This window comes from Caretta caretta, chromosome 24, assembly GCF_965140235.1.
Source record: "Caretta caretta isolate rCarCar2 chromosome 24, rCarCar1.hap1, whole genome shotgun sequence".
NCBI lineage: Eukaryota > Metazoa > Chordata > Testudines > Cheloniidae > Caretta > Caretta caretta.
Window position 1 is genome coordinate 5958191 of NC_134229.1, and position 27439 is coordinate 5985629.

Here is a 27439-nt window from a genome sequence, read left to right on the forward strand (position 1 = left end):
CTTCCATTCAACAATATTTTGCTGTACGCCCGTTTGGGGATTTTGGCTGCTAGAGAGAACAGAGTAACCAAAAGCAGAAAGTAGCTTTTACAACTCATGGGCACTTATTCTATTAGTACTAAAAGATATATTATTATTATCATGGTTAATGAGATGTCTATAATGATGTCACTATTCTTGTGCCTAGTAAGCAATGCCAGCCATTTAAGCGATCTTTTTCTGTTGCAGAGATATCTTACCAGGTGCCAAATGTGACTACACTGTACAGGTACAATTAAGGTAAGAGTTAGAACAGTTGTATGTCATCTTGATCTGAAAAGTGAATGACCAAAACCCTTTTCTTTGAGCCGCTGTTTTGGCTGTAACATCATAATTTTGGGGAATCAGGCCTTAGCATTCAGTGATTTGGATTTGCATATCTAAGAGCTTGTAGGATTCTGAAACTTTAGGTGCTGTATTGAGACAAAGATCTGAGAAGAGGCAGCTGAGGTCAGACACTAAAGCAAGCAGAATAATTGTGAGAATCCAGGAGACTGAGTGCATGCTATCTGTTTTTCCTCAATGTTCCATGCTGCAGTCGGCTGGCAAAATAGTCATGGACTGCCATGGGAGTTTTGCCTGATGAAGATTCAGTCCTGCTGTTTTTAACCAGCTTTTATGTTTCTATAGACCAGATCTGCTCCTTTTTCTTCTTTCCTTTTTTAAACACTTTTTAAAAGTTTTTTTTTCTTTTTAAAGGGTCACTATTAAAAGTGCAGCAGGAAGCAAAACATGTAGCTTACCTTAAAACTTGCAATATTCTGTTCACAACTCCTCCATACTATTTCTAAACTATCTTGCATTTTTGTAAAGTGCCTATTATTTTAAAGGATAAATATCCCAAAGTGATTCACAAGCTATACTTTGGGAATTGCGGCAGCCAGCTCTGGGGTGTTGACCCTGCAATAACAAGCTAGTGAGCTACGTCCCTCCGATTAGAGGCTCTCTAACCTCCTTTTTCCTGCTCTGTTTGCTCCATTCTTGTACATAAACAGTACTGTGAAACATACTGGCCTCTTGCTCTCTGAAATGAGTTAGGGAGAAAGACTCTTGTAAATTTCACCTGTGTGACTGAGACAAGCATTATATGTTGGTGGGTAGAAACCTCACCTGCACTTAACCCACCAGAGTGGGATTATAATTTTTTTTTCAACCAATCTCAACCAGCATCTCTCTTCATATTTTTAGGGGTACAATATCTTCCATTAGTGTTGACAAAGAAGCCTTTGTACAACTTCTGTGGTGTTTGAATGCTTCTCTTTTGCTACAGAGAGAACTATTGCCTCTAGTTGGCAAACTTAAAAATGTGGGATTTAGAAATGAGAATTATATCATAGGAGCCCCATGTGGGCCCAACTTTCTCAGACATGCCTCAGCATGAAAACTTCCCCTGCCTCAGTGCAAGAGAGAGAAGTCTAACCCCTATTTTATCCTTCTCTTTGTCTGGCCTGCAGAGACTGCAGTGGGATAGGTTAGAAAACAATAGGCACAGATTCTGGCCTGGTAGTCGCAAGGATCTGCATCGGTGTGACACACCAGGGCTTGTCCTAACAAAAAGCAGACCAGTGTCATATTTGACTCAAGACTGTATGGCAAGTCTCTGGTTTCAGCGTGGGGTGTGGTCTCTCTTTGGCAGTGCAGCCTAATTTGAAACAAAATAAAATGCATGATGATGTGATTAAATGGGATTAGAATTTGAATGCGATCCCATTCTGGGTTTCTCTTGCTGACATTTTTATGCCTGTTGAAGCTAATTGTAAGATATTAAGTGGTGGTAGATGAGCACTGAAAGAAAGGGCAGGGCTACACTGGGAATTTACATCAGCATAGCTATGTCTCTTGGGGGTTTGAAAAATACACACCCCTGAGAGCAGGGCTTTGGGCTAGATGACCTCCTGAGGTCCCTTCCAACCCTGATATTCTATGATTATGCCAACCTAACCTCCAGTGTAGACATTGCTAGGTCGATGGAAGAATTCTTCATCAGCCTAGCTACCTCCTCTCCGGAAGGTGGATTACCCACGCTGACAGGAGAACCTCTCCCATTGGCATAGGTAGTGTCTACAGTGGCGCAGTTGCAGTGGTTTAAGTGTAGACCCACCCTAAGTAATAACTAAGCTCTCCTCCTGCTGCAAGATTTACATTCAGATAAATGTAATTTCATTTTAGTTCCTCAGATGGTTGTAAGTTATTTTTAAATGACTTTAAATTTCTGTAGCTCCTTTCACCGGGTAATTTATAGATGCTGCACCACTGAAGAGCGCTCCTCTCTGGGATGGAGGGCAGCAACCATATGGCACCAAGCATGCTTCATAACAGCTGGTTGTGTGGGAATTTTAACTGTGAGAACAAGGCAAATTCAACCTTCACTCTTACTAAAGTAGCAGATAGGGCATCCGTTTTTAAGGCCTCATCCAAAATATTCCCACATGGGAAACCGAATGGAGCTCAGTTTATCTGCCGTGGAAGGCTGACAGGCTTAAGACAACATGGCTTGACTTTGAACTTGTCGTTCTGGGGAGTTTAGGTTTTTCAGACCAGATCACTGATGACCTCTGCCTTGGACATGCATGATGTATACTAGTAATTGGTTTTAGTTGCTGTCATCTATGGAACTTGCATTTGGAACCAATAGAGTTTCTGTGTGGAGTGTGTAGAATACATTTGTTGTACATGTGACCTTTTTGTGTACTCACATGTATTCCAGGCATTGATATGTTTGGCTTGAAAAATGTTCTCTTTCTAAAGAAAAGTTTTAGCTGCCATTCTGTGTGAATGTCACCACTCATTTGCCAGTTGCTCCCTCCTGCTTCTTAGGTTTTGCTTGTGTGAAACCAGCTGTCCCCAAGAAGATTATTTCCCTCCTAATTTATTTGTCAAGGTCAATGGAAAACTCTGCCCTCTGCCTGTGAGTAAACTTCATTCCTTGCTTATATGGGAGACGGGGGGCCAAATTCTGCCCTGAAGTATGCAACCACAACTCCCGCTAAGCTTTGTGGGAGCTATACATATATATCAGAGATTCAAAGTTGGCTCTAAGAACTGAATGGTGCTATTAGAATGTCCTAGTGATCTTGTTACATGCTGGTGAACTGGTTTGGAAGGAATAACTTACCCAAACTTTTGCCTGTTCCTTTAATTGAACACTAAGCTACTTGGTTATAACTTGTACTGTGAAGCAGAAGTGCCAGAATAGCATAAGAGAAGCTGATCCTGCAATAATTCAACCTGACTCAAAATGAGAATTAACAGAATTCTCACTTGAGAACCTGTACTGCTTGTGAGATTTCTGGCCTAGTTCAATAGATCCAAGTGGAGATGATAAGCACGGGAGCCAGGATTTTCAGAGGGGGAGGCTGGGTCGTTGTTTAGGCTGCCATCTTTAGATGTCTTAAATGGGTCTGATTTTCAGAAAGCACTGAACCACTCACTTTCTGAATATCAGGCTCCGTTAGGGAGTTTCAGGTTTGTCCTGTGAAACCTTTGGATGTTCCTCTGAACTGAGCATTTCTGAGGCTAGTCTGTCACCAACTTAATATCCCAGTTTGGTGATCTCCATTAATATTATGGCTTGGAAGTGGCCTCTTCATAATTCAGGTTGAGTCCTTAGAAAGCTTTATTTTAGTACTATTATTCTGGGCTTGGAAAACTCCTTTGGCCTGGAAGTTGCCAGATTCCCCCCGCTGCAGTTCTGAAGGTTCAGGGTTCAAAGCCCTCTTGATGCAGAATAGGGGAATTCTGGAAATGGAATTTGGTTTTATTTTTTCCTCTTAACCAAAAGCTAGGAAATTACATACAAAAAGCTCTGTAAAAAGATTATTTCAGTTTCAAAACCAAGCATTTGAAAGGAATGAAATGCTGCCTTTACAGTCACCTGTGCAACCTCAGTTATGTCCCATGTGTGAATGTATTATGATATTTATTGCTTATTGTCTTACTTTTTTTCCCCCCCCCACAGGACCCCTACCTCATTCAGTGCACAGAACAGACACACAATTGTGGCAGAATTAAGGTTATGAGGGCAACCATAACTCTGGCATTTTCTAACCTTTGAGTGCTTGACTTTGTAACTAAATGACATTCTTTTAATGCAGTTTTTTGTATGTAATAGAGAATAGAAGGTCTCTGGCCTGAAGAGTGTAGAATCTGAACAAGGCACGATACTCTCATTCACATAAAGGGTCTGTAGCTGCTTTAATATGTCCTACATGACTAAGCTGGAATGGGAAGCAGTGAATTTTCATTAATTTGCATTATATTGTGGTCCATTTTCTCACCAGTGCTGGAGGTTTTACTTGTGTCTCTGTAGTGCTGTGCCCCCAAGCCCACGAATGTCCTCGTGAGAGAGACACATGGAAAGAGCAATTCTTACCCCCTCTTTAAGGCTTTTTACAGTTAACACATTGAAACTGGGACAAGTAACCCATGTATCTTCCTGAGGCAGACATTGAAAGGGAAACATTGCCCCAGTCTTTTTGAAGATCCTGTCTTAGTGATTCCTGTTCCATTGGGTACTATCTGCCTCTTAAATCTTATAGCATGGGTATAGCATGTGTAGTCTGAATTGCATCTTCAGCTTCCTATGCCGAGACAAGAAAACCCTTTTTTTTTTTGTCCAAAATAAATAACCTTACAGAAAGCCCGCAAGAAAGCTGCAGCCAGAACTGTTTGGTTAAACGAAAACACTTCGTGCACGTCAGTATTGGAGGAGGGCTTGGAGTTGGTTGTGAAATTAAAACGGATCATAGAATATGAAACTAGCTCCAATTCCATGTTGTATTAGCTGAGGTTAAAATTCCCTTGTGTTGCTGCAGGGTTTTGATTGTTCAGATGTTGCGCTGGTGGGGAGGGGGACCTCAGGATAAAGCCAGCTATAAAAGAGTAGGGTCTGCAGTATGTCATACAGGGCATTGACCCTGTCAGGAAACTTGGTTGATCTCAAATAGCTTCCTTGCCTTTGCAGGGCTATCTGCCGCCCACTAAAAATGGTGTGGAGCCAAAACGACCGAGCCGTCCCATCAACATCACTCCTTTGGTGCGGCTTTCGGCAACTGTTCCCAATACGATCATTGTGAACTGGTCCTCCGAGTTCGGCAGAGTAAGTGACGTCAGGCACAGCAGGTGCTGAGCCTTTTTAAGCCAAAGGATTTTTTCCGGGCAAGTAGATATTGTAATGAACCTATGGCCTCCTAGGTCTTCATAATTGTCATTGTGCAGCACACCATAGCAACTCAGACCTGCATGGTGACTTCAGGGAGAGTGTGCTGGACCTCCTGCTCTGAAAGCATGGACTCCTACTACTTGAGCTAAGAGAGAATCTCCATTAGCTATTAACAGCAGAAGGCTTATGAGACACAGATCAGCAAGTCTGATTACATCCAATATAGGCTGGTAGCGAGGCACTGTGACAAATGTGGGCATTTTGGTAGTATATGTATTATCCCTGTGCATGCATCAGTTTTCCCTCTGGTCTTTGCATTGCTATACACTGAGTGTAAAGGGAGGGGATGGAGGTGTCTGACTCACGCAGCAGCCTGCTTGGAGACCATTGTCATTGACAAACTGAATAAAGTCTACACATGTGAACAAAGGATCCTTAGAGACAATGCAAATCCCAATGGCCAGGACAATCTCATCTTCTTCTCGGCTGTTGGTTACGAGGAGATTTCCCTCTACCTCTCCGCAGGGAAGCAGAGCAAAGGCCCCAAGCTGGGGAACAAAGTGGAAAGGTGTCAGGGGGCTGGGGTAAGAGCAGAGGTAGGGTTCTGACCTGGTGCAGCTAGGTTGATCTAATTTTTAAGTGTCGACCAGGCCTGAGAGAGAGAGAGAGAGTCAGTCAGGATGGATTCTTCAGGAGCTTGGCTGGGTGAAGTCCTGGCATTGGCCAGTCTGAACTTTTGCTTCTCTGCCAACCTCAGGACTTTCCGATTCTGTAGGCCAGGTGACTAATAAACTGTTACCTTGTTTTGAAAAGGCTTCCTGGTGTCACTGCAATAACTTCCTGAGAGCGTGGCACCCTGAAGAGGTAGCACAAGTCTCCCACAGGAGTCTGGCTTGGCTGGACTAGCTGCAGGGAGCCCCTGAGAGACATAGGGAGTGCTGGCACCCAAACACCCAGTTTTGGAATCATGGAAGCCTCAGGCCTGCCCCTGTAAAATTGTGGATCTTTGGAATCTGGCACGCTAAAGGGGTCACACACAAGAGACTGGTTATAGGCTGGGGCATAGGCCAGACACTCGATCCATGACAGCTGGTGGGAGAAGGGCAGATTCTGAATGGAACAGGAGTATTTTGCAATAAGTGACGCCCAGCAGTAAAAACAAGGTTAGTCAAAGAAAATGGCAGAAAATAGCGTATAACCACCTTCCTAAGAAGAACATCACAGAGCTGTGCAGGGAGAGAGAGAGGTAAGCATTGGGAAGTTAAACAAGGCACAGCTGATTGCGGGGCTGGGCGGGATGAGGAGGCCAGGAGCAGAGGTCCAGACCTAGGCAGGATTCTGAGAGAGTCCGAGGATGGCAGAGGCGGTAGCCACAGCTTCTGCAGCAGCAGCTGGACATCTGCAGGGCTCAGTTCCCCAGCTCTGGAGCTGGAGTGGCAGAAGCTAGAGCTGGACGCAAAAAGGCTCTGGATGGAGGAATTGAGGCTGAAGATCAAGGTCTGGCTACTAGAGGATCGTGAAATGGGATGTGGAAAAGCAGTTGAATGAAGGACAAAAGGGAACAGTAAGTGGGGGGAGACTGTAGGATGCCTCCCCTGCAGGGGGCAGAGGTGCTAAATTATTGGTCCCATTCCAGGAAGGGAGGGGAAGAGATGTCTACCTCCCCACCTTTGAGAAAGTTTGTGAGTTGAACCAAATTCCCCTGCAGACTGGCTGCGTAGTGTCACTCCCTTACTGGGTCCCCAAACCACTGAGGCACATACTCAAGTGGACTGGACTGATGCTGGGAACTATGAACCGTTCAAGAGAGCCTTATTGCGTACATTTGACTTAGCACCTGAGGCCTATGAGAAAAGGTTTTGGGGTGTACAAAAGAGCAAGCGGGTGATGTACATGGAGGTTGGCACCTTGCTAGGCAGTTGTTCCCACAGTGGGGCAAAGGGGCCAGTGTCCCCACTCTGGAATCTTTGTATGACCTGAGGAGTTTAGAGCACTTGTGTGAAATGTGTCCCCTGGAGCTTTAAGTGTGGTTAGTGGATTGAACACCTAGAATTCACATAGTGCGGGCCAGTTGGCAGATCAGTTTGTAGACAATAGGCCCAGCTACCAAAGGGGAGTGGCCTAAAGCGTGGATCCCTTTGTGGAGGCTCCCCAAAAGTTGGATTTGGATAAACCCAAAATGGCGTGGTGGAGGGACAGCTGATCCCAGTAGACCCCTGCTGAGGGACCCCAAAGACCTGAGGTACAACTCTTGAAAAGGAGCCAGGGCTAGTGTGCGAGCACACAAGAATTTTTCATTGAAAGGGCCTGTTTTGGTGTGGGTCTGTATAGACATTAAGGAGGGTGTTATACAGGTACAAAGCGTCGCTAGTAATTGTTAAAAATCCCTTTTTACAGAACTGTACAGTTACGCCAGGCTTCGCAAACAGAGACGAGCCCTCTTTATAGTTTGCTTTGTAGGCTAGAAGGCCTAACATCAGTCTTTCTGTCAACAGAACTACTCTCTGTCAGTTTACCTGGTGAAACAGCTGACTTCAGTCACACTGCTACAGAAGCTGAGAGCCAAGGGCATTCGGAACCCAGACCACTCCCGGGCCCTGAGTGAGTAGCTGCTGCTTTACGTTTTTCAACCATTTGTTACATGATCTCTAGCTGAATAGGTGTGAATCCTGCTACAGCAAACTAGTCAAGCACAAATTCCCATAAGCCCTCTTTCAAACGCATATACACACAAGGTTACACATGCAAGCAGTCCCATTTTTATGAAAAGCATGAACTGCAGTTGAAAACAAAGATACCTGAGTTGTGAGTGGAGGGAAGGGGGTTAAACTGCCTGGCTGCTGGGAACGTCATGGGAGGAGCTCCACGTAAAAATTCACAAGGCCGCTCTTCTCCTTAAAACCCCTCTGTGCTGTGATATCTATCCAACACTTAAGAATGGGGTTAGTCAACTGGTGTGCTGTGCTTGCTGCTTAGTACACTAATCATATGCTGGCTCACCGGTAGCGTGTTCCCTTTGTCTATCGTTTCCACTTGTTTCCTCTTAAAGGTAGGTTGTAAGATCTTTTTTGTTCTGTGCCCAAGGAAGCCCTGATTGGGGCCTCTAGGGTCTAATATAATAGAAATATCAAGTTTGCTACCATATCACTTCCTAGAAAGATAACTTCATAAGATATATAATCTTAAAAATATCACTAACACTTTTGATAGACCTGAGAAACTTTTTTCCTTTCAGTCAAAGAAAAATTAACAGCTGATCCCGACAGCGAGATAGCGACAACGAGCTTACGGGTTTCTCTCATGTGTCCGGTGGGTTCTATACGAGTTCTCTATGCTTCAGCATCCACCTTGTGTTTGCCTAAAAATGTCGTGTGGTAACACCAATACGAATGCTGCTATTCCGGTTTTATAAAAGGTTCTCTTCCTTAGGAGTCTTTTATTAAACCAGCTCCCTTTTCCCCATGCGTAAAAGTTCGCTGGAAATGTTGATCCAAACTTTTCAGCATAGACACCTGTATGTATATAGTATTTTCTGGGGTTAGCCTAAAATGTGTGATACTGACTAAGGCTGTGCAAAGTTTTCCACTTTGTATGTATGTGTGGGGTGGGAGGTCCAAGGAGGTTCAGCTTTCCCATCCCTGGTGAAGCCTTAGTTGATGCTACATTACATACTCCTCCTGGCATAAGTTTGGCTCTCTGGGCACGTTCAGTGAAAGGGCCAGAATAGGAAAAAATTGAATTTGTTGGTTTCTCACGGTGCCCCGTGAAAGTGCTTTGTACCAAAGCATGTTAATTTCTTCTTTCTCCGTCTTCCAGCTCGGTAAGATGAGGCTAATAGTGCCCTGCCGAGCCATTACCTGCACCCACCTCCAGTGCTTTGACGCTGCGCTCTACCTTCAGATGAACGAGAAGAAACCTACATGGACCTGCCCTGTGTGTGATAAGAAAGCCCCCTATGACAGCCTGATCATTGATGGGTAAGCTGAGTAGGTTTCTGGGTCCAAGCCCCAGCCTGGAAACTATTTGTAGTTTAATGTTGGTATGTACAGACCGTCCCTGCCTTGAACAACTTAGTCTAAGATTCCCACTCATTCCACATAGACCAGCCTGACTCTTGGTCAGTACTGGCCTGAGCTGGACTTGAACCCAGGACTTTGAAATGTAATTCTCTGTATTTCATTTACTAGTCCCCTGAGCCCCATCCAACCCCCTCATGTCTGTAACATCAACACCCAAGTGTTCAGGGCCAGGCAGGCTTCCTCAGAGGTGCGGGTCTTTTCATTGATGGTTTTTTTCAGCTTATGCTCTTGCTCATCTGCGTGACAGGTTGTTCATGGAAATCCTCAACTCGTGCACAGACTGTGATGAGATCCAGTTTATGGAAGATGGCTCCTGGTGTCCCATGAAGCCCAAGAAAGAAAACCAGGAGGTGTGCCCGACATCTACGTACAATGGGATTGAGGGTACGGGAGCTACGGGCACCATCTCTTTAAAAATGTCTTGCTTTTCCGTAGCACCTTTCTCTGGAAGGGTCCAAAAGCATTTCAGATACTTGAAATACAATCAGTATATAGGGATCGCTGCACCACTGAAGTGCAGCCAAGAAACACAGCAAGTGTTTAACAATGCACAGCAGTGCTACATAATAGCTTACAATGGGAAAGGAAGAAGAATCCCATGTCCAGTTGAAACCACAGAGGGTAATTCTAGGTAGGCCGAATGCAAGTACTAGAGCTGAAATTTAGTTAGGACGCTAGTGTTAATACCCTGTCTGTTATAAAAAGGGATGATGCTTTTATTATGAGGCTTAATTAATATTTGCAAAATGCTTTGAGATCCTCAGATGGAAGATGCTGTAGAAGTGCAAAGCTTCTTTGTGGGGCAATGCTTTGCCTTCAGCTACCTTGGCCAACTGCAGCTTCTTGCTTCCCCTCTCTCTGCAGCCAGCCCCCTTTATGCCGTGGGCTCCGATGGAAAGCACTCCTTGGAGAGCAAAAAGAAAGTGGAGGTCATCGACCTCACGCTGGACAGCTCATCAGATGAGGAGGAGCCTCCTGTCAAGAAACAGTGCCCTGTCTCCACTGTGGCTATCCCGTCGGCTGTAGGGCCCAAGGGGTAGGAAACGTCTTATAAACCCTTTCTGGGTTTTCGTCTTTGCCTTCTTTTCTGTATGCTGCAGATGTCACAGTAACAAGGAGAGGCAGCTTGTCCCATAGATAGGAAATGTATTGGACCAGGCCAGTGGTCTCCATAGTCCTGTGTCCTGTCTCTGGAAGTCCATACAGGATGCTTAGGGAAGGCAAACCCTCCACTCTCCTAGTAATACACGTTGCCAGTTGTACTGACGCCATAGTATAAAGGGGTAGGAGGCACATCTCGGCTTGACCCTGGGCCATGATCAGAGCGTCCCCTGAAGCAAAGGGATTGATAGCCTGTGTCACTTTTGTAGATGCCGTTTTCATTCATGTGTCTCCTTCTTTTTTAATTCACAGAGTGTGATGTTTCACTAACTCGCTGTAGCCCTCGTTATATTTGAGTTTCACAATCGCTTCATGTTGAACTGCTGCCCACTCAGATATAGCAGTGTGTTTGGGGAATTGTACTGATTTCAGAGGCCTGGAATATGTAGTATGTGAATGACAACTCTGGTGGTTTTTTTGCTGATTTGACTAATGGACAAAAATGCAAGAGTTGGTATCAACTTTTGTGCATAGAATTTCTGTGTAGAGCAGGAAAGACCATGCTTTTCCCTTGTCTGTGTTCCAAACGTTAGACACCATTTAAGAGAGAAATTAATTTGGGCATTGTCCTCTCTCCATGGCACACGTGTTGTGCCCCATCCTTGGTCAGTCCTTTGTGCCCCTGGGAGTGCATGCCTCAGACTTTGGGAAACACTGTCTGATAGGATTGTGGCTTATATTGCTTCTTCAACAGCAGCAGGATCAGCCCCTGTATGATGAAGGGGCCTTTGTGCATGTCACTTAGAGTACGTCTACACTGGTATAAACAAATAAATATAATTTCCCACGGCAGCGAGTCTCAGAGCTCGGGTCAGCTGACTGCGGATGGTGCTATGGGACTGCAAACAGCAGTGTAGCCGTTCCTGTACGAGCTGGAGCCCAGGCTCTGAGACCTACTGCCCCTTGCTGGGTGACAGACCTGGGTCCCACCTGAGCAGGAACATCTACGCTGCTGTATTTAATCTGATGGCACGAACTCCGCAAGTCTGAGTCAGTTGACCCAGGCTCGAAGACTTGCGGCTGTGGTGGTGGTGGTGATTATTATTTTTGCAGTGTAGATGTACCTGTAGTTTCTCTGACCCAGATCCACAAACAGGTATTGAAATCAGTGGAAGATCCTTTGCAGATCTGGGCCTCAGTTTCTCCATCATTAAAACAGGAAGAATGATACTGACCTTCTATGAGATCTACTGACAACAAGCGATGGATAAGAGCAGGGTGATGGGATCCTCCTCTGTGTAATGGGGATAAATAACACTTCCCCACCTCACAGGGGAGTTGGGAGGATAAACACGAAAGGTTGTGAGGCGCTCAGGTAGTGCCATAACGCGGGGCTATATAAGTACCTTAGATCCAAGTCACTTTTTTTTTTTTTTAGTGATTTTTATTTTAGCAGTATATCTTTAAACAGGTGATCTCGTGTTCTTTCTCTTCCTAGTAGTAATATCTGGCTTTTATATAGCTCTTTCCATCCATAGACTTCAGAGCATGCTTTCCACTAGAGGTCAGTAGCATTATCCCCATTTTACAGATGGGGAAACAGAGGCACAGATTGGGGAAGTGATTTGCCCAAGGTCACCCAGCAGGCCAGTGACAGAGCCGGGTATAGAACCCTGGTCTCCTGAGTCCCAGTCCAGTGCTCTGCCCACTGCATGACACTGGCTTCCCTATATGCACAAGCTGAGGGCATAGGTAGGACAGCCAATAACAGTTCTGGGATGGAGGCACTGCACAAGAGTGCAGCTAGTCACTGATAAACTCTGAAGCTGAGGCCTAATGGGGCTGGGTGTTCAAGACAGATGGTGACGCTGCGTCTGTGTCTCATTTCCCATGGTGGGGTGGGGCCTGCTGCTTGATGTCCAGTATTGTCTCTCGGGGTTTCTTGCTGGTGCTTCACTGTCCCTGAATTTAAGGGCAGGCTGCTGGTGTGTTTCACACCCGGAGTTATGGTTGCTTTGCTCTGCCTTATTGGGTTTCTGTTCCATTTCAGGGTGTTAAATGTTGATCACCAGCCATCCTCTGTGCTTCGAAGTCCTCCCATGGCAGCTATCGGCAGCGACTATCTCTCCAGCCTCCCAATCCCTGAATACCATCCTTCCTACCAGGTGCCATCAGAGATTCAAGGTAAGGAGAGCAGTGCTTTCCAAATCACCTATTCGGGCAACTGTACCAGTTTACCAGACCAAGACCTCAGCGCCCATGGCCTCCAAATCAGTTATGGATGATCTAACCCACAAAGGTACTTGGGCTGCTCTTTCGCCCAGCCTTGCAAGGCTTGGAGCAGCCTCATGACTGTTGCAGATCAGAGCACGTATCGTTGAATGGCAGAGTTCTCTTAGACAGGAAGCAGGAGCCTGAAGTACCAGCCCTGGTGCGAGATTTCTGCAGACCTGCAGGTGAGCGCCTTAGTGAGGCAGAATAATTGAAAACTGATGATTAGTAACAGAGGATAGAGAAGACTTAGCTATTCGCTGGCCTAGTGGCTAATGCTTTTCATGACCAGAGACTTCCATTCCTGGTCTTGCTCCTGTGGCTGCCATAAGGGGAAGTGGAGGCAGCCAGCTCCACCCTGGAAGAGTCGAGAGACTTGTGTCATTCATTGTAACCTCCTCAGACCTGATCTAAGATTGCAAGGCAATAGTTCACTGATCTAGAAAACAGCTTCCTGTCATCTGAGTCTCTCCAAGTTGTTCACAAAAATCACTCGCCATTCCCCACTGAAGGAGACCTTAAAATTCCAGCTTTACAGATGGGGACAGAGAGAGGTGAGAGAGAGAGAAAGTGACTTGCCCTGAGGTCGCACAGCAAGTCAGTGGCAGAGACAGGACGAGCAGTGTTCTAATTTCCAGTCCCACGCATAGACCACTGAGCACACTCCCTCTCCTCCTCCTTGGCTGGTGGAACACTTGCACGGTAACAGGCTGATGGCCTGTTAGGAAGCTTTGATAAACTAGGTGGTTCCTAGCTGTCTGGCATCAGCACACAGGGCATGGGTGTCCATTTCGGGTTGTACAAAAAGTTTCATTTCATCCTGCCGGAATCGGAGGAGGGATTTGAACCCACGTCCCCTCCCTCCTGCGTGAGGCCTAGAGAGTCTCTCTCTCTGGCCCAATGAATATTTAACGGTTTATGCAAAGTGGAACAGTTGCAACAGAAAAGACTGAGGGCAGCCCACCCAGAGTAGCCTGTAGCCTAGTGGGTGAGGTGCTCACCAGGGAGGGGGTCGATCTGCAGTCAGGTCCCTGCTCCAGAGGAGTGATTCTGTCTCCCCCATCCCAGGCAAGTTTCAGGTTGACCGAAACTGCATTTTTTGACAAAACCCCAAAAACCTCTTTGCCCAGCTCTAGCCCTGAGCTTTGTGACGCTAAGGACCTCGGGTGCATTTTTCTTTCAAAATGCACCCAACACCAGCATCTGGGCCATTCCGCTTTGGGACATTGCCTCCCTAAATTCCACCTGTAGCTTCTGTTTGTAGACATGCTTTGCACTCCCCCATCCTGAGCTGCTCGGTAGCGTTGCTGAGTGCTGTTAAACAGCTGCTGTGTTCCACCCCCGAGATGGCTGGCACTTCAGCAGTGCGTGATGTTAAGGATTCTTATTTAAAGTGAATCCTATAGATAGTTGGCAAATGTGCTCGTAAATTTTGCACAGTGATGCTGGGACTCGCACCCAATTTAAGGTTCCCTAACACTGTGTGAGAATCTAGCCCCCGATGTATTTCAACACCAAGGCTACATGATCAGTTACAGATGGCTTTGTAGCCCACTGGGGAGTGTGCACCAGAGGACCCCCTCTGGCAATCTACAGAGGATACTAGTTGTGACAACTGCAGCTACAGAGCCGTAGCTCGTTAGCTCAAGCTGTAGCAGCTTATGCTTTTAGCTCTGGAAGTCCCCACTTCTCTCCCTGGTGTTGGCCAAGAAGGCAGCCATCACAGTCAGTTACTGACCTACAGTATTGAGGTGGATCCGGATGTAACCGTCTCTAAAGAATCAGTTAGATCCCATCCCATTCGTTGACTCTTAAAATCTAGCACAAATTGGCTCCCTCCCCCTCCCCCATAAATTTATTTACCATTAAGATATTTTCCCCTTTTATTTTTCTAGGTCTGGATTTGTTTACCTTCCTTCAAAGTGAAAATCAGGTAAGGTTATGTGGGGGGCTCTCTCCTCTCTCTCTCTCTCTCTCTCTCTTTTTTTTTCCCCCTCTCCTCCCTGGTAAATCTGTAGACTAGTAACCCTGTCCTTTTCCTCTCAGCCAATCCTCCTCCTCCTCCACTGTAGCAATCTGGGCCTGATGTGTCCAACATTCACGTGGCCTCGCTCAGCCACATGCCTTTAGGTTCCATTGCTGTTGTCTGGAATGGTCCATGTGCTGTCTGTGGCTTGGAATGCTGGATTCTTGCTTTCGATACATGACTCTTCTCCTTATTAGCACCTGTATTCTCCACTCTGCCTCACTACTCCAGGTTCTGGAAGGAGGTAGGGCGCTGAGTTGAAACTATATCACTTACCTGCTAGTGAATCTAGACAAACTTGCAGTGCAGTTTAGAAAGTGGGTGTATTTTTTTTGTTAACCAGGGGCTGCTCTCTGCCTGCCTGGCATTTGATCCTTTCACAGGTGACTCAGGGCAGAGCTGGTGATTGAGCTAGCTAGAAATACCTTCTTCTGACTTAGGGGAACTTGAAGTGCCGTTTCCTTTCAGAGCTGGTACAACAGGTTTCTCTCTCTTTCCTGGGCCTCGTCTCGCCACCACTGCGTATCTCTTCTTCAGCTGCGCCATTCTAACCTGGCGTGGAGTTCCAGCTACAGCAAAGCCTAAGCTCTCTGTCGGGTTATACCAAATGGGAGGCAGCTGGCTCAGGTGAAGTCTTGGTAAACTGGTACAGTTCCCCCAAATCTCAGGAGTATCACTTGTGACTCTCAACTCTCTCCTTTCCTGCTGTTCCCTTTCCCCCTCTTGGTAGCGCAAGCAGTGAAATCTGTTGCTTTGCAGTGACGTCTGTTCCCCTTGCAGATCGGGCACCGCCAGCGCTCTAAGCACCGGAGGGGGTTTGGGAGGGGTTTGAATAGGCGCCCAGTCTAATGATTGATGTTCTGTTCCTTGCCCGGCAGCACTACAGCCCTTCCGTGATCACCTCCCTGGATGAACAGGACGCCCTGAGCCATTTCTTCCAGTACCGAGGCACGTCTACCCATTTCATGAACCCCCTGGCTCCCGTCATGGCAGGATCCCACAACAGCATCAGCCCCACCAGCGGCCGCATCAGCAGCATTGTCTCCACGAACACGCTGCGGGAGAGCCATGGGCATAATGGGACAATGAGTAACAGCGCAGCTCTCCCAGGCTGCAGGCCGGACATCATTTCCTTAGACTAACCCTAGGCCCAGGGCACACTGGCATCTCGGTTTACCCCAAGGATAGGAGAGAAAAGCAGATTTTCAGCAGCTGCTGTTGAGTTGGGCTTTTGTCTGGGATGGAAAGGACCCAACCAGTACCAGGTCTCCTAAGTGTCTCTCTCGGTCAGGGCAACTCCCCTGTTAAGCCCAACCTTGGAGCCTCGCAGGAGGGCTTTCAGTTCTGCACGCGTCCGCCTGAGCATACTGGTACCACTTGCTGGGGGGTGCCAGTGGTCGGGGGTAACCTCTGTTTTTCAAGACCATTTTAAAACTGTGTTTTTCACTTTATTTTTTGGTAGGATTCTGCACAAAGATCCTACAGTGATAATCCCCACCTTGATGCTGTACTGCTAGAACAGCACCATCTAGTGGCCAAAGCAGGACTTAGCAGCCATTCCCCCCCCCACTCCAGGATGTCACCCACCTTCTGCATCTCTTTGCAGCGCACCATTGCTGACTCCCCGAAGCGGGGTGAGGAGAGAAATTTGTCTGGGTCCAGCAACCCTCCAGGCATGGATGGAAGGTGGGTGGGTGTCTTTCAGGGAGCTGCCCACTGCTTTTATGCACCAACACAAGCACTTTGGCAGTAGGGATTGAGCTGGATCTGGGCTCCTATGGCATTCTTCACTCTTTGATCCTCTTCTTTGCTCCCCTCCTTCCCTGGGGAGTCTGCCCTCCCACGCCTGGGTTAGAGCAAAGAGCTGGTGACTCAGAAAGGGGCTAGCAAACTTCGGCTTCCAGCTACCATGCTGTGCTGAGAACCTCTGCTGTCCCAGGGTTTAAATAACAAATGGGCAGGAAAACAGATGCTGTAACTGAGCCCTGATTCCAAACCCTATCCAGCAAATATGGACGTTCCCCAGCAGAGACCTAGCCACTGAGGGGAGGGTGAATCTGTAGCCTGCAGCACTTAAGTATTCCCATGAAGCAGGTGAGTAGTTGGGGCTCCCTCCCGCCTTGGCCTCAATTGTATGATCCGAAGCAACACCGTTGGGCCCCAAACTCAGCTCTGTTAAGCGAATCCGTTCTTCAAACCCCGGTGCAAACCTCTCGTGCTTGCAACCGAACGTGCTCGTAGGTGAGAACCAGAAAGAGAAACTGATTGATCCGTTTTCAAGGAGAAAAAAAGGGATTTTTTTTTAAAGGTGTATTTTTTTTTTTAAATGAACATGCTGTGGCGTTACGAGTGGCACAGGAAAGGAAACGTTAACTTTTTAATTATGAATTCACCACCCACGGTCCTTTAAAATCAGACATTTTCCTGGCTGCTGTTTTAGTTTTGTGTCCTCATTACAATTTGTGCCCCCCCCCCCCCACACACACACTTTTTTTTTGGTAAGAATCAAGACAAAAAGAGGCCGTTTGAATTGATGTCCCATCAGGGGCATTTACACGTGAGTTGATGCAGTTCTTTATTGGGACGCTAGAGGAGGCAAGAAGGGGAGGGGTTCTTGCTTGCAAACCCTCCTGCAGACAGGACAGTATCGAGCAGAGGCAGAGTAGGGTGACTGCCAGGGCTTTTGTCTCCCATCTGTCCCCTCGCGGGGGCACTGGGCAGCTCAGCCCAGGCTGTCTCGTTTGGAATTACGATGTCTTTTTTTTAAACTGTAGATTTCTTTTCCTCCTCCTAAGTATTTCCAGTACAGAGCTGTACAGAGAACAAAGCTGTATCTGTATCTTTCAGTTACAGCTTTTGTACATTCCAAACTCCAAAGACCTCCCTGTGTCTGTATCTCCTGAGGACGAAATGAAGGTCGTGTTGCCCCCGCTACCGCGCCTTGGCGGGGACAGCGCATTGCCTGCTGCCTGTTTTATTTATGTCTTTAAATGGATGCCTTAGTTTGTAACCTTTACAGCATCACAGCCGCTTCTTCAAGGGTCCTGCGTAAGCAGGGTCTCGCCAACCACCCCAAGCACCTACGGCCAAGTTAAATTCTTTTGATCACAATAGCAAGATTGGCACGTGAGTTCGATGCACCATGACATGGTCAAAATGGCACTCAGAAGGGTACGACGTGTAGCATTTTTTTGCACCTTTTTCCCCGCACAAGTGTCTCCATCAAGAACTTCAAAACAAACCTGGTTCCCTGTGGTTCTGGAGAAGGGTGGTCCGGGGTCAGGAGTCAAGTAGCTGTGCCCAGAATCCTGCTGTGACTTTACTGGCTCTTGTATCAGTTGTAGTGAATCCTGCTGAGGTGCAGCTTTACCTTGCATTCTTAGTTGCGCTAATCATTTTTCCTCTGTTTTGGAGAGGGACTACGTCCAGCTGATGCTGTTCCAGCTCTTCATTTAAAGAGCGGTCGGCTGGAAAACGATGAACCAACTACTAGTCACCTTCAAAATACCAGCCCTCAGAACTAGCTTGCTTGGTTCTTTTCACCTGGAAACCTCCAAGTGACAGACTTAGCCCTCTGTGAAACAAGGAGAATTATCCTTCCCCCACTTGTGTGAACTGCTTTGAAATCCTTGGTGGAGAAGTGCTAGATAGAGGATTTGCTTTTTGGAAAAATGGTGCTTTGAGAGATTACTGAACTTTTGCAAACCTCTTTCTCTCTGCTCATCTTCCCAACACCAAACTGAAAAGGGACTTAGGACCAGAACAAATGTACTATGTACATTTTCAGTGGGAACGTAATTGTTTGTGGGTTTTAAAAGTTCTGATGTTGGGGGGGAGGGGGAACAGACAGACCAGCTCCCAGTAAAGGTAGATTTCTATACATATTTGTAACCCTACCCATCTGTCCTTTGTACTGTCTCCTACCAAGATCCTCCAGGGCCAGTCGCAGGCTGGTCAACTCACGTGGCAATAGTGGCTCCACTGTACCCTTTGAGAGGCAGGTACTTTCAGTGTTACGTACAGGTGGTGGTTGAGGCAGCTAGAAGCTGAGGAGACAGACATTACGGTATTAAGCCTTTGCAGGGAGCGCTGGCTGTTTTCAAGTTTTGTACATACAAGTTGTTTGTGTAGAGGGTTTGTGTGGGGTGGGGGAGATAAAGGAGTGTCTAGGGTTTTGATACTGTCTGAAGTCCCTTAGTGTTTTATAAGCTCTCACACACGGTGAACATTATCTAGACACCTTTAAAAAGCAGCTAGCCACTTTCTCTGGTTTATTTATTCTGTCCGTTTGATATCCAGCTGTTCTATTATTTGCAACACTTCTGTATATGCAAACTACCTTTTAGATAATAAAGTTCAAAACACCCCCCACTGTGCTGGTGTCGGTGACTGGTGGAGCAGAGCTCTGTTCAAGCTGGATTTGAGCAGCTGGGACCTGGGGAGAAGGGTGAGTTAGCCCCATTTTACATAAGGGGAAACTGAGGCAGAGCCATGAAGTAGTCAGTGGGATTTCGGAATTGGAACGGGAGTTCCTTGCTTGCAGTCCTGAGCTCAAACCACTGACACATGCTGTCTCTTCAGTGCCCCCTTTGGCTAAGCAAGACACTTGGATGGCTAGGGCAGGGGCGTTGTTCTAATGTTACTTGACGTGTCTGTCCACACTCTGGCTTCCAAGACAGTGAATGCCCCCCCCATCCTAGGCAGCCGGGGTTTGGCCTTAGTGCTGGCATTCCCACCTAGTCCATTCAGGACGTGCCTTCCCTTCATAAGGGGCTGCAACCACCTGTCGGTCGCTTCCTTCATAGGAGGGAGGGCCAGAGAGCGACCCCACTCCCCGCCTTCCCTTCCTGCTAGGGCTTGGAGCAGTGAGAAGGAACTTCATTCTTGGCAGGCCTCGGCAGCCTTGCTTGGAAAAGCAGGTCCGAGGGCCGGCGGTGGTGACGGAGCCGACCTGCTTCACCAGCCACTCAGCACTGAGGCGGCTGCTCCGCTCCCCAGCTGTCTGCCCTGCGGGGAGGCCGGGGCCTGGGATTTCGCTGCTCACTTGTCTCGCACAGCTAAGGTGTCTAGCCAGAGCCGCAGGGCGAACCTGGTCCCAGTGCTCACCCGCTCCACATCTTCCCCCGCTGCAGGTGCTGTGTTCAGGAAGGTCGCAATAGGAAGCTCCGTGGGCTGGGCCGAGCCCCCGCTCAGCTCCGTGGCTCTGGGTAGATCATCATGGAAGTTACTCAGAGGGGCCGTGTTATGGCTGGCAGCTCAGTAACGCGGAGCGGGGAGTGAGAACACGGAGCAGGCCTGATGCACGAAACACCCCCGGCGTGGCCAGTGAGGGCTAGTCACTGTATGGGCCGCTCCTTCCCGCCAGGCCAGGGCTAACTTCCCTGGCTTTAACTGAAGGAAGGCTGTAGTGAGAGTTACCTACAGGGCAGCTTCCACAGCCCCCTCCATGACTGCACTGGAACCAGGGCCCCTGCCCCTGCTTGGGGGGCGGTACCTGAGACGGGTAAAGCCCACACCCAGCAGGGCAGGTGCTGTGGCTCCCTGGCCTGGGGGACCATCTAGCCCTGGGTGAACAGATGAGAGAAGCTGGGGGAAAGTTTTGGGGTGTGGAACACGCTCCCCTGAGCAGCGGTCCAGCATGGGGGCAGAAGAGCTGCTGCTGTTCAGAGACACCCAGCAGGGGGGCCAATAAAGGGCATTTCCGCCTAGGCGTGTTAACCCCGTGTCTGCTGGCCAAATCCCAACCTAGGCACTTCCATTCTGCCCTCCGGAGAGTCCTCTCCACTTCCCGTTGGGAAGTGACAATGCTCCTCCCCAGACCTGGCTGCATTTCAGAGGCGGGGGAGCAGAGCCCTGCCTCTGACCATGCAGCCTGTCTCTCCAAGGGAAGATCATCATTCCTCCCCTTCTTAGAGGAAAACCGCCCAGGCTGGGTTGGCAAATCACTCTCCTTACTTGATGGTTGGGGGGAGGTTGCTGGGCACATGCCCCATGTTCTCTGCTCCGTCCTCGACAGCCGCGATACACTCCAGAACGTGGGGTTCCAGCCAGGCGTAGGCGCTCACCTCGCTCCCGTCCGCCTTGATCCTCGTCTGAAATCCAACATATGCCTCTGAGGGCCGGGAGCAGGGCTCGGCACTCTCTGGGGCTTGGAGTCGCCGTGACTGATGACCAATGGGGTACGGGCAGGCCCGGGCAAAGGGCTGGGAGACAAGCCGCTAAGCCGGCTCGGAACCACAGTCAAACCTAAGGGACAGGCGCTGGTCATCTCAGCGGAGAAACCGAGGTCTGAACAGGCCCTGGAGGCTGAATTCCTCCAAGGGTCCCGCACGCCCAGGGCTGAGGCCCAGGGCTTGTGGCGCTGAACGTAGGAAACCTGCACGGCCGGCTCCCCTAAGGACGCCTTCAAGATGCTGAGGAGGGTGGGGTCTGGGGACAGCAAGCCCAGGCAATGGATGTACATCAGGACACGTAAGAACAACTCTCTACCTAATCTCTCCCGACCATCTTCTCCGGGGCCGAGCAGTCCCCTCAGTCAGGGGTCACTAGTCACCCCCCAGCAACGCCCCCCAGCAGCTGCCTTAGATCTTCCCCACCCGTGCTCTCGGGGGCGCTCACCTGCAGCTGCCGGTGGCTCTCGGTGGAAAGCAGCAACAGGTACACGACGACGTGGTGCCGCCTCGGCAGCCCTCTGCTCAGCGTGGGCGGGTACACGGACTGCGCAGACGGAGAACCAGGAGCTAGGATTCGGCAGCCCCGAAGGCCCGGCCCCGCCCCAGAGGCAGAAGCCGAGGGCCGGTGGCTGGATCCTGAACGCCCCCCTGCCTGAAGGCCTCTAGCGCACTTTGTGAAGCAGCGAAATGCAGCTGCCTCTGGGGACGGGTGCTGCAGCTGTTTAAACAGCGCCACTACGTGAGCGGCTGGGTCACGAGAGCAGGGCTGCCGCCCCGATTTTTGGCAGGGGGGAGGAAGAAACAAGCGTCTTAAATGGCCAAGAACGTTTGAGCCCTGCAGCAGTGCCCGTAAGACCGGCCGTGCTGGGTCAGGCCAAGGGTCCATCTAGCCCAGGATCCTGTCTTCCGACCGTGGCCGGTGCCAGGTGCCCCACAGGGAATGAACAGAATGGGGCAATTAGTGAGTGATCCAGTCCCAGCTTGTCGTACTCAGAGGTTTTGGGACACCCAGAGCCTGGGGCTGTGTCCCTGGCCACCCGGGCTAATCGCCATCAATGGGGGACTAATCTCGCTCTCTTGAACCCAGCAATGCCTCCTTCCAAATCCTGGGACGGGGTGACTCAGTGCAAGCCGCTGCAGGGAGTGCTGGGGATTCAGGAGGGGGCCCTCGACCCCAGCCCCATTCGCTGCACCAGGTCACGGCTGCGCGTGTGGCTAGCGCTAGGAGAGGGTGGGAAGTCATCGCTCCCTAGTGGCTGATCCGCAGAGGAAGCTTGAATCAGCTACTGCTGCTGGTTGATGGATGTGGTCCCTTCACCCCTCCCCGCCCCCGGAGAGGTTCGCGCTTTGAGCACGGACCATCCCAGGCTGGGGCCTCTCCGGAACCTGGCGCGTGCCGAGCGGTTCCCCGTGACCCAGGTCAGGAGAACAGGACATTACCTCCCACAGGCCCAGCATCGTCCAGGAGAACCTGCCCGGCTCCAGCTGCAAGCCTGTCTCCTCCTGCAGCTCCCGCAGGCCCGCCTCCAGCAACTACGGTCAAGGGACAGCGAGGTGAGAGCCGGCCCGGCACAGCCTGCCTGCGTCCTACGTTCCGCAGCGCCAGGGGCTCTGGAATCCAGCCTGGTACCGTGCTGCGCCGTAACAGCGCCCCCTAGCCGCAGAACTCAAGAGCTTCACAAGCCTCTGCATGCTAAGCTGGCACCCCACTTTACAGATAGGGAAACCGAGGCACCGAGAGGGGAAGTGACTCGTCCAAGGCCACGCAGCTCCTACGTGGCAGAGTCAGACCAAGAACCCAGAAGCTCTGATGCCGTCCCTGGCTCTAAGCAGCGCCTACCCCAGTTCCCATTTGAAAATCCCAGGGAAAATTACACTACGCTCAGCTTTATCCCCTTCCCTTCCCTTCCCCATGTAGGCACAGAGACCCCCCCCACACCTGCTGCCCCCCACCACTCGCCCATTCAAACCAACCCCACTGGCATCCGCACGGCATGTCAAGGCGGTACCTGTTCGTCCGGCTCCATGTGCCCACCTGCAAGGGGAGAGATCGGGAGCGGTAAGCGGCACAGTGAGCAGGTCCAGCGCCCCCTGGAGGCAACGGAGATGCTCCCCGTGGCTGCTGCTGCTGGACCCTGGTGGTCTCACAGCCTATGGGGGGGTTGGAGGGAGGAGGACAGGGGCTGTCTTTGTTCTGGGTCTGTACAGCACCTAGCATCATGGGAACCTGGTCTGTGACTGGGCCTCCTGGCCGGCACAGATAACATACAACCCTAGCAGAAGAAACACTCCAGTCACAGCAGGGTCCCCCAGGGGTGGCTGATCTCCCGGCAGCAGCGTTTTCTCCCCCTACCGGGCTGGTTTAACAAAGGGCTCGGCCGTTTCACTTCCTTCCAGCTTCCTGCTGTTTAATTGTCTGCACGGCCCTAGCGCCTTTCACTGCAGGATCTCAACGCAGCTAGTGAGTTACACCCCAGTGCATTAGGTAAGGACAGCGGGGCAGGAAGGGGAGGGAGCCTAAGAGAAGGAAGTTGACTTGGCAAAGGTCACACGACAAAGTCAGTGGCAAAGCTGTGAATGGAACCCAGGAGTCCGGTCTCCCAATCATTGTCTTTAACCACTAGCCCACAACTCCTTTCCTAGGCCTGGGAATACGATTTAAGAGGCTCAGTTCCCAGTCTCCAACTCTTCCCTCTAAACAACCCTCTCCCCCTTCCAATGACCACAGAACTGCTCCCCGTCCATGGGCCAGGCAGGCAATTGACAGGAAACCCCAGCTAGACGCATCACCAGGTCCCCATTGGAGTGCCTGGGCTCTGGCTCGGCCATTTCTAAGCCAGCCTTGTCCGTGTCCTCTCACCGGGGGGCACCCAGATGTTGGGGAAGATGCTGAGATTCTTGGCCCTTCGCGTGAGCAAGACTCTCCTGTCAACGGACTGCAGTACGACAGCCACCCCCACGTCTACCCCACGGCCTCGGAGCGCCTCTGGCAGCGTGGCAGCCTGCCTCTCCTCCAGGTGCTTGATGGGACAAAAGGACGGTCTCTGCGGAAGGAAAAGGAGCGAGTATTTGGTAACAGTCACACCAGGTCTCAGAAGGGACTGCAGCTTCCCAGATCAGGCCCGTCGGACCTTTCATCCCAAAGAGCTCCACCAAGTTTCTCCGCACAGCAGCTGTGACATGCAGCCACCTCTGGGGTTTAACACAGCAGAGGGGTCATTTTGGGCCAACCCTTCTTGCTATGCAAAGGGCACGAGGAGCAGACAGGATCCGCAGCTGACGCAGGCAGTCGCCAGACACGCTGCGGCCAATATCACATACCCAGGCATGTTCCACACGGTGCCTCGGAGCTCAGAACAGCTCGATTTTCCTTGGTAAGGACCCTGGGCTAAGCCCCTTCCTCCTCCCAGAAAATGCACTGGGCTCTTGTATGTTAGTAAGTTACATGGCACCGACCAACCGGGGAGCGCTGAGGACTTTATAGATATTACTAGACTGTTCTCAGCTTGCAGGTGGAGAAACTGAAGCACAGATGCTTGCCCGAGGCCATGCAGCAAGGCAGTGACAGAGGCAGAAATAGAACCCAGGAGTCCTGACAGCACGTGTTCAGGTCTAACTACCCAAACACACTACCTCCCAGAGAGGAGTGGGGGACCCAGGCGTCCCGACACCCAATCCACTGCTCTAGCCGCTCCCTTCAAGCCTATCAGTTTAGATACAAGTGCCTCCCCGCAACATGTCCTGACCTTCAAAAGGATCCTGGTGGAGCCAGGGAACTCGCTGTCGGAAATGACAAACTGGTTTTGGTCCAAGCCGCAGCTGACCATCGCCTCGTCCTCGTGGGGAGCACAGAAGTGCCCGGTGATGCTCTGAGAGAGAGAGCAGGGAAATCACAGGCCTTGTCTTCTCAGCATGCTTCATGGGGGGCTCCCAGCCCTTTACACACATTACTTGTGGGCAACAGAGCCCAGCAGCTCGGGCAGGACCCTCCCCGCTCCAGAGGGGAGACTGGGCATGGAGAGGAGATGGGACTCAGCCAACTCAGGGGCAGACTGGAGACTAGAGACCGATCCCCTGCTCTAGCCACTTGCCCACATCCTCGCCCAGAGCTGAGGATGGAGCCCAGGAGTCCTGATGGCAGCAGGCGCCCCATTGACTAGACTCGGCCCAGGAAACAGACCGGGCTGTCCTCAGCGGAGCACAGCGCCCACGGCCTGAACACCTGCTCCCGCCTGCACGGCACCTCCCTTATCTTTGGCCTGCCCCTGCAGGGAGGAGAGGTTAATGGGGCCTCCGGAGTGAGAGGCGGCTGCCGGAGAAGGCCTCAGGCCAGAGTCCCTCATGGAGGAGGGAGCGCAAAGGGGTCGCTGGGTCCAGATTAGTGGCTAGAGAAGGGGCCTGGGCGCCAGGACTCCTGGGTTCTAGTTCTGGCTCTGTCACTAACCTAAACCACCCCCCTTGCACACCCAGCCCTCCCCCAACCTCCCTGTACACCGAGTCCCCTTGCACACCCAGCCCCCTCCCCAACCTCCTTACACACCCAGCCCTCCCCCAACCTCCCTGCACACCGAGTCCCCTTGCACACCCAGCCCCCTCCCCAACCTCCTTACACACCCAGCCCTCCCCCAACCTCCCTGCACACTGCGTCCCCCTGCACACCCATCCCCTCCCCTTGCACACACCCCCACACCCAGCCTCCACCCCACCTCCTGCATACGCAGTCCTGTGCCCCCCCAGCCCCTCCTATTGCACGCCCAACCCTCCCCCAGTCCCCCTGCACACCCCGCTCTCCCCCCACCTCCATGCACACTCAGCCCCCCCCCCCCCCCAAGCGCCCCGCTGTGCCCCCGGGCCCGCACCTGCAGGAACCCGGCGCGCTCGGGCCGGGCGCTGCCCTTGGCCAGCCGCACCAGGCCCCGCGCCAGGCTCTCCATGGGCGCCGTGCCGGGGGAGCACGGCCCTGGCTCGGGGACTTGCCGCGAGCGCAGGAAACCCGGGAGCCGCGGCGGCTGCAGGCCCCACAGAGGCGCGAGCCGGGCAGCGAGTGGAGAGGGGCGCCCCCTGCTGGCTGCTCGCCGTGCAACCGGCTCAGCCGCGGCAGGACAATCGGGGATCCCCTACCGGCGTTTCCAGCAGGAATTGGGCACATGCCCCCCCCCCCCCAATCGCTGCAGCCCCTTGGAACCCGAATCTCCCCTTGGAGGTGGGGCGCGCGGACCCTGGCTGGGGCGGAACCCAGCATCCCAAGGAGCTGGGGGTGTTGCCCTCTGGAAGCGGTGGAGACCCTTCCCCTCCATCTGTTGGAGCCCTGTCCTGGACCAGGACCCCATGGCGCTAGGCGCTGTACAGACGCAGAACAAACAGCCAGGCCCTGCCACAAAGAGCGTGCCCCCATCTCAGTCTAAGTGCCTCCGGCGGTGATCCCGCTGCTCCCATTACACCTTCCTACCTTGCGCCTCGCCCCTGATGGCGGGCCCGGAAACCTGCCCACACGAGGGCCTCTGGTCCAGCTGGCCTGGAAGGTTTAGCAAGAGGAAAGTTTCTTGGTTCGTAAAAGTCTCCGGCCTGGAGATTATTACTCCTGCTAGCAGTGATGGGTGAAGCCTCCATGCTTAGGGCTTCTTGCCGCTATCCGCAGCCACTGGAGGGCAGATGGGATCTCACCCAGGTGCAGAGCTCCTGAGCTGTAGCTCACAAAAGCTTATGCTCAAATAAATTGGTTCGTCTCTAAGGTGCCACAAGTCCTCCTTTTCTTTTTGCGAATACAGACTAACACGGCTGTTACTCTGAAACAGGTTCTCAACCTGTGGTCCATAGACTATGTCTAAGGGGGTCTGTGAAAGGTTGTTGTTACACAGAACAGTGGTTTTCAACCCAGGGGTCCGCAGACCATGGCTAAGATTTCCAAAGGGGTTTGCACCTCCATTTGAAATTTTTTAAAGGTCCACCAATGAAAAAAGGTCAAGAACCACTGCCCTAGAGGACAGTGAAATAGATGCACTAGAGATAAACCTTGCAGGTAATAAAAACATGCCGGGCCAGCGCACTGTCTGAGGGGTTCAGCTGGCTCCGCGCTGTGACTAGATTGCCACTTATGCTCTGACGTTTTCCTCAGCCTCCTGCAGTCTTCTACCACCGTGTCAAGCATCTCAGCCATGGTGCGGCTTTGTCCGCACTGCAAGCAACAGGTGGGTTTACACGGAAACAGCGATCTCGCTGTGAAACCCTGGTGCAGACGAGGCACAGATTGTGGTCCCCCGGCTGGGCTCATCACGGACAATTCCAGACCTAGCAGGATCAGCAGAGAGGTTTTGCAAGGAACTTCAGACTCAGCGGAGCATCCTGGCAGCTGGCCAGGGGGGTGGCACTCTCAGCAGAGAGGTCAAGGACTGACCGGGTTATGGAGACCACACGCTGGCATGGCAGGTGTGTATGCGGAGTTGGTATTGCCCATGCCTAGACTGTAAGGCAGAACTAGGGAACTGTAGTCTCCTAAATTGTCCAGCTGGCATCTTTCACCAGCCCCAGAGCTTTCTGGGTGAGGTTCTCAGGCCTGGGCGACCAGGGCTTTTGTACCACCTCCAACTAC

General features: G+C 51.0%; 2 protein-coding genes across 11 annotated transcripts in view; one reads left to right on the plus strand and one right to left on the minus strand.

The window, feature by feature from the left end:
- Window positions 1-19044, plus strand: part of PIAS3 (protein inhibitor of activated STAT 3) — a 43934-nt gene extending 24890 nt beyond the window's left edge. For 5 of the 6 annotated variants that reach the window (XM_048828641.2, XM_048828636.2, XM_048828637.2 and 2 more), the window contains 11 exons: window positions 229-279; window positions 2857-2947; window positions 5003-5137; window positions 7696-7801; window positions 8436-8509; window positions 9017-9177; window positions 9527-9663; window positions 10144-10315; window positions 12431-12564; window positions 14547-14584; window positions 15556-19044. In XM_048828641.2, the coding sequence (XP_048684598.1) occupies window positions 229-279; window positions 2857-2947; window positions 5003-5137; window positions 7696-7801; window positions 8436-8509; window positions 9017-9177; window positions 9527-9663; window positions 10144-10315; window positions 12431-12564; window positions 14547-14584; window positions 15556-15819 (1363 nt within the window). In that variant the 3' untranslated portion in view covers window positions 15820-19044. The remainder of the gene's footprint in view (window positions 1-228; window positions 280-2856; window positions 2948-5002; window positions 5138-7695; window positions 7802-8435; window positions 8510-9016; window positions 9178-9526; window positions 9664-10143; window positions 10316-12430; window positions 12565-14546; window positions 14585-15555) is intronic. The other variant, XM_048828640.2, reaches the window with a different exon arrangement.
- On the minus strand, window positions 17202-27334 carry NUDT17 (nudix hydrolase 17). 5 transcript variants are annotated; one of them, XM_048828645.2, is made up of 9 exons: window positions 25710-25891; window positions 24597-24719; window positions 23711-23894; window positions 22860-22885; window positions 22291-22383; window positions 21296-21394; window positions 20633-20769; window positions 19784-19880; window positions 17202-18723 (listed from the first exon to the last, which is right to left on the minus strand). In XM_048828645.2, exons 1-9 carry the CDS (start codon window positions 25782-25784, stop codon window positions 18691-18693), a joined length of 867 nt encoding a protein of 288 aa, XP_048684602.2. In that variant the 5' UTR covers window positions 25785-25891; the 3' UTR covers window positions 17202-18690. The 5 variants fall into 5 exon arrangements, with proteins under 5 accessions (XP_048684602.2, XP_074979072.1, XP_048684603.2 ...); XM_048828646.2 differs by lacking the exons at window positions 17202-18723; window positions 25710-25891 and adding exons at window positions 18919-19112; window positions 26300-27334; XM_048828644.2 differs by lacking the exon at window positions 17202-18723 and adding an exon at window positions 18919-19112 and having other exon boundaries at window positions 25710-25893.
- Window positions 27335-27439: the final 105 nt, after the last annotated feature.

What these genes read in the sequence shown, in the direction of transcription:
- NUDT17 (XM_048828644.2), bottom strand. Translation starts at nt 25,784, where the DNA reads ATGGAGAGCCTGGCGCGGGGCCTGGTGCGGCTGGCCAAGGGCAGCGCC. An exon ending in CCACCAGGATCCTTTTGAAG is followed by an intron (nt 23,895 to 24,596) that starts GTCAGGACATGT and finishes TTCCTTCCGCAG; the next exon opens with AGACCGTCCTTTTGTCCCAT. An exon ending in AGAGCCACCGGCAGCTGCAG is followed by an intron (nt 20,770 to 21,295) that starts GTGAGCGCCCCC and finishes GTTGGATTTCAG; the next exon opens with ACGAGGATCAAGGCGGACGG.